Genomic DNA, 5,464 nt, shown 5'->3' on the forward strand with positions numbered 1-5,464 from the left:
GAGACCATCCTGGCTAACACGGTGAAACCCCGTCTCTACTAAAAATACAAAAAATTAGCCAGGCGTGGTGGTGGGCGCCTGTAATCCCAGCTACTCGGGAGGCTGAGGCAGAAGAATCGTTTGAACCCAGGAGGCGGAGGTGGCAGTGAGCCGAGATCGCACCACTGCGCTCCAGCCTGGGCGACAAGAGTGAAACTCTGTTTCAAAAGAAAAAAAAAAAAAATTTACATTTCAGGATCAACTTTTTTTGGTACATATACTGAAATAAACCACAGTATACAAGATAGTAATCCACCCTAGCTAAAACCCTTGTCTTTGTAAGTCTGACAACATTTTTGTTGTAAAACATGATTATCAAGTAAAAACATTGAAGGAGAAACAAGAAACATACATCAGTATCAAGAACAAAAAGTAGATTGTCTATCAGTTGGAACTTCTTTGCACCTACAAAAGAGAAAATAAGATGTCTAAGGATTTTATTTCCATATTTCATATATCTAAATAGTAAATTAACATATTCACACAAAGGCAGAACTATATAATTACTAGGTCCTATTTTCTTTTATTCCTGCCTCTATTTCTGTTAGGTGATTACTAAAATGTAAAACCTCCCAAAATGAAGACTAACAACTGTAACATGTCAAGAATTGTCCTGTATGTGAACAACCATCAAACGATTCTGGCTTGTTCCAAAGAGTGGTAGGGTAAAATGACCCATATGTCAGCCTAAGTACACTGACATAAAAATTAAAACTCACCAATAATTGTCTCAAGTAGTGTCATTAATTTATTTTACCTTTAATAATCTCTGCATCAATAAGGTTCTTAACTGTCATTCCTTTCTTGGAAAAATCTGGTTCCCATTTTGAGAACGCACAATTGCCAGTTCCCTGGAAAAATGAACACAGCACATCAAATGCAAATTTCATTCTTAGACCTGAGCCTTCCTCAAAGTAGAAACATGTAAGTTTTATAGGTTATTAACTTTAAAATATTTTTATATATTCTAACTAGGTTTCATCTTCCAGTTCCTCTCTTGATTTCAGAAGAGAATGAAAAAAACAGTGTACTATTGGAATTCATGGTTACTACAACTTTTTTTTTTTTACTAATTTGAGACAGGGTCTCACTCCATTGCCCAGGCTGGAGGGCAGTGATCACAGCTCACTGCAGCCTCAAACTCCTGGACTCAAGCGATCCTCCCACCTCAGCCTCCCCAGTAGCTGGGACTACAGGTGAGCATCACCACACCTGGCTAATTTACTATTTGTTGTAGAGACAGGGTCTCCCTGTGTTTCTGAGACTGGTCTCAACCTCCTGGGCTCAAGCAATCCTCCCACCTCAGCCTCTTAAAGTACTGGGATTATAGGCATGAGCCACTATGCCAGCCTTCACACAAATATTTAATGAGCATATTTAGGCAACTAGCACTAAAGACACGCAGTGAACTTTTAAGACCTCTTCCAGGATTATGATTAAAATATAGTCTTTGATAAGTATTTTCATTAAAATACCACAAATAATTGGAAAAAATTTTATAAATATTATATTTTAAATTATTTGAAACCCTGGTGAAATGTTAAATTAGATATGCACAATGTGGAAATATGACTGCTTCTTTTCTCTCTTTTTTGTTTCTTCTTTTTTTAGAGACGGTATCTGTGTTGCCAGGCTACAGTGAAGTGGCGTGATCATAGGTGTGATCAGAGCTACTGCAGCCTCATACTCCTAGGCTCAAGCAATTCTTCTGCCTCAGCTTCCCAAGTAGCTGGGACCATAGGTGCATGCCATGGCACACAGCTGACTACTACTTAATACATAAATTTGGCAAGTAAAAATGTTGTAAATGTTGTAATTATATTGAGTTTTTGCCTAATCTTCGAATATAACATTAGGTATTTTCCTCCAAAATTCAAAGAAATTATGATCACAGTTATTGGAAGTGGCATAATAATGAAATATTACTTTTTACATGTAACATGAGATATAAGACATTATACACAAGGTATACATGCCAATGGTTGTGAATGAATTGTGCTTTTCTATGTGCATCCTTGTCCACGTTCCCACTTCACTAATAACAAAACTTGCAAGTAGCCTAGCTAAACAAGACTAAGAATAACGTCGAATCACTTAGGAGGCAGAGATTACATCAAAGACACTTTACTCTTTTAGGACCATTCTCTAACACTAAGGTTCTTAACCTGACTTGAATTTCAAGATTCAAGGGATCTGTGAAGCTGGATGGGCAAAAAATTTACATCTTTATTTTCACTAATCTCCATCTGAAACAGAATTTCTTTCACTTATGAATGAAGGCCACAAAAACTCCAAAAAAACAAAAAGCAGTAGAATCGGCAGTCCCTGTGAGTATGTCACCAGTAGTAATTACACTTCCTATTAGAAAAAGTGTGATAACCATAATTTTGAAGTAGTGGTGCGTAAATATTTATTTCAAGATAGCTGCAATAATGTGCTGTTTTTCCATCAGTGACAAAGTCACGGGTACTGTAACAATGGAATTTTTGGTTTTGTTTTCTACCGTTTCTGTCTGCTCTCATAACTGAAAAGAAATGCTATACTTCAGGTAAAGAAAAGATGCAATATTTTTTCCAAGACAGAAATTTATTTACTGAGTTATTTTTAATTACCTTAATATTATAATTTCCTTGTTTCGGTTATATGTTACACATTATTTTGCAATTTAACCAAAACAATAACATTTTTGTGAGAAAACGCTTTAGGCAACAAAAAACAAAACTTTATAAAAACAATTACCCCAATTATCACAGGAACTTCACTTGCTAAATCTCCAGCCACAAGACCGAGACAACCAAGAGTATGATAATTTTCAGTAGAAATAAAACTGGACTTGATTTGTCCTTGTAACTGCAAAATTAAAAACAACAAGAATGTCACATATATAATACATATTTATGCTCCACAAAAATCACTAAAATCAGTTTATATCAATCAGTTATAAATCTTTTTTTTTTTTTTGCGACAGAGTTTTGCTCTTATTGCCCAGGCTGGAGTGCAATGGCACAATCTCGGCTCACTACAGCCTCTGCCTCCCAGGTTCAAGCAATTCCTTGCCTCAGCCTCCTGAGTAGCTGGGAGTACAGGCATGCGTCACCACCCCCTGGCTAATTTTGTGTTTTTTAGTAGAGATGGGGTTTCTCCATGTTGGTCAGGCTGGTCTCAAACTCAGGTGATCCGCCCCCTCGGCCTCCCAAAGTGCTGGGATTACAGGCGTGAGCCACTGCACCCAGCCTAAATGTATTTTTAAGTAGAAATGTTATTAAAATGTTATATCATAATAATTTCTAAAATATCAAGAAGTAGACCAATTATATATATAGACACTACTACATTTACATTAAATGTAATTTTTTTAAGAGGACACTATGGATTTATTTTCTTACCTTTTTTGCTGTACTGAAGTCTACATTCTCAATTGCTGCATTAAAAAAAGAAAGCAGGCTAAATGTGTAATATTAATCTATAAAAACAATACAAGTCACCTCTTTTGTGTCAAGGTGAAATTAAACACAATCTAGTTCAAAGAACACCGGTGAGAATCAAGTTTTGCCTCTGACCAAAATACGCAAACTGTGACATGTTAGATGCAGGGGACCAGCCAGTACCTCTCCATACCTACCCTTACCACCTCTCTTCCTACTAAGGGGATCTTCTCCCTACTCCAACTCTCCTGCACTTCTCACTGTTTGGAATAGCTCTTACTTTTCTAGCTCCATCATTAAGCTATGGAAAACAAATCTTCAATCTTGTCACATACCCAAGACCTAGCACAGGCCTAGCAAGTCAATATTTTTAAAATGTCACTTAGGCTGGGCGCAGTGACTCATGCCTATAATCCCAGCACTTTGGGAGGCTGAGACTGGCAGATCACTTGACAAGGAGGAGTTGGAGACCAGCCTGGCCACCATGGTGAAACCCCACCTCTAGTAAAAATACAAAAATTAGCCAGGTGTGGTTGTGCGCACCTGTAATCACAGTTACTTGGGAGACTGAGGCACAAGAATCACTTGAACCTGGGAAGTGAAGGTTGCAGTGAGCCGATACTGCACCACTGCACTCGAGCCTAGGCAATAGAGCGAGACTCCATCTCAAAAATAAACAAATAAATAAAAATAATAAAATAAAATAAAATGTTATATACCTGTTCCAAATCCATTCCTCAAATACTTTCACTTGGCTCAGAGGGATAAATGGTCCAGACAACTAGCTTAAAACATATTTTACATTATTGTTCTACGCTATATATATTTTTCTTTTGAGACAAGAGTTTCTCTCTTGCTGCACAGACTGGAGTGCTACGGCGCGATCTCGGCTCACCACACCTCTGCCTCCTGGGTTCAAGCAATTCTCCTGCCTCAGCCTCCCAAGTAGCTGGGATTACAGGTGTCTGCCACCCTGCCTGGCTAATTTTGTATTTTTAGTAGAGACAGGGTTTGGTTTCTCCATGTTGGTCAGGTTGGTCTTACACTCCCGATCTCAGGCGATCTGCCCGCCTTGGCCTCCCAAAATGCCGGGATTATAGGCATGAGCCACCACGCCCGCCCTGTTCTGCACTATTAACACTACATAGTCATTTCCATTTCCAGGTTCATTCACCACATTAAAAAGCATTTATTTATCTATTTTTTATTTTTTTTTTTTGAGACAGAGTCTCGCTCTGTCGCCCGGGCTGGAGTGCAGTGGCCGGATCTCAGCTCACTGCAAGCTCCGTCTCCCGGGTTCCTGCCATTCTCCTGCCTCAGCCTCCCGAATAGCTGGGACTACAGGCGCCCGCCACCTCGCCCGGCTAGTTTTTTGTATTTTTTTAGTAGAGATGGGGTTTCACCGTATTAGCCAGGATGGTCTCGATCTCCTGACCTCGTAATCCGCCCGTCTCGGCCTCCCAAAGTGCTGGGATTACAGGCTTGAGCCACCGCGCCCGGCCTAAAAAGCATTTATTATTGTGCTAGCAAATGTCTTGTCTTTCCCAACTAAACTGTTGAAGCTTTTCTCCCCAACTAAGCTCCTTGAAGGCCATACCAAAATTACATTTATTCAAATACTGTTCCAGCTCTAATAGAGGAAAATAAGTGTACTCCGAATACTTAAAAGTATACTCAATTATAACTAAATACAATTAAGATAAAATAAGCTTAAAGAGAGTACTTAAAATTTTACTAATTACTAAATTAATAAAACTAGTAAATATTGCTGCAAATCAATAATAAAAATGTAATGTATTACTTACCTTGTTGAATTTTTAAAAGCTGAAGGTTTGTAATACAAAAAAATCCACTGTACGTAAGAAGTAGCATATAATAGGTACCTATTGAAATAAAATCAGAATCAGTTTCTTTTTTTTGGGATGGAGTCTCATTCTATTGCCAGGCTCGAGTGCAGTGGTGCAATCTCGGCTCATTGCAACCTCTGCCTCTAGGGTGCA

At 38.5% G+C, this 5,464-nt stretch overlaps 1 protein-coding gene across 2 annotated transcripts in view; it reads right to left on the minus strand.

Moving 5' to 3' along the window:
- Positions 1–5,464, minus strand: part of KNTC1 (kinetochore associated 1) — a 111,812-nt gene that overhangs the window by 86,331 nt on the left and 20,017 nt on the right. For both annotated transcript variants that reach the window (XM_011948478.1, XM_011948479.1), the window contains 5 exons: positions 5,270–5,347; positions 3,426–3,460; positions 2,779–2,889; positions 797–890; positions 392–444 (listed from right to left, as the gene is read on the minus strand). In XM_011948478.1, coding sequence (XP_011803868.1) covers positions 392–444; positions 797–890; positions 2,779–2,889; positions 3,426–3,460; positions 5,270–5,347 — 371 coding nt within the window. The remainder of the gene's footprint in view (positions 1–391; positions 445–796; positions 891–2,778; positions 2,890–3,425; positions 3,461–5,269; positions 5,348–5,464) is intronic.

This window comes from Colobus angolensis, unplaced genomic scaffold (assembly GCF_000951035.1).
Source record: "Colobus angolensis palliatus isolate OR3802 unplaced genomic scaffold, Cang.pa_1.0 Scaffold28, whole genome shotgun sequence".
Taxonomy (NCBI): Eukaryota; Metazoa; Chordata; class Mammalia; order Primates; family Cercopithecidae; genus Colobus; species Colobus angolensis.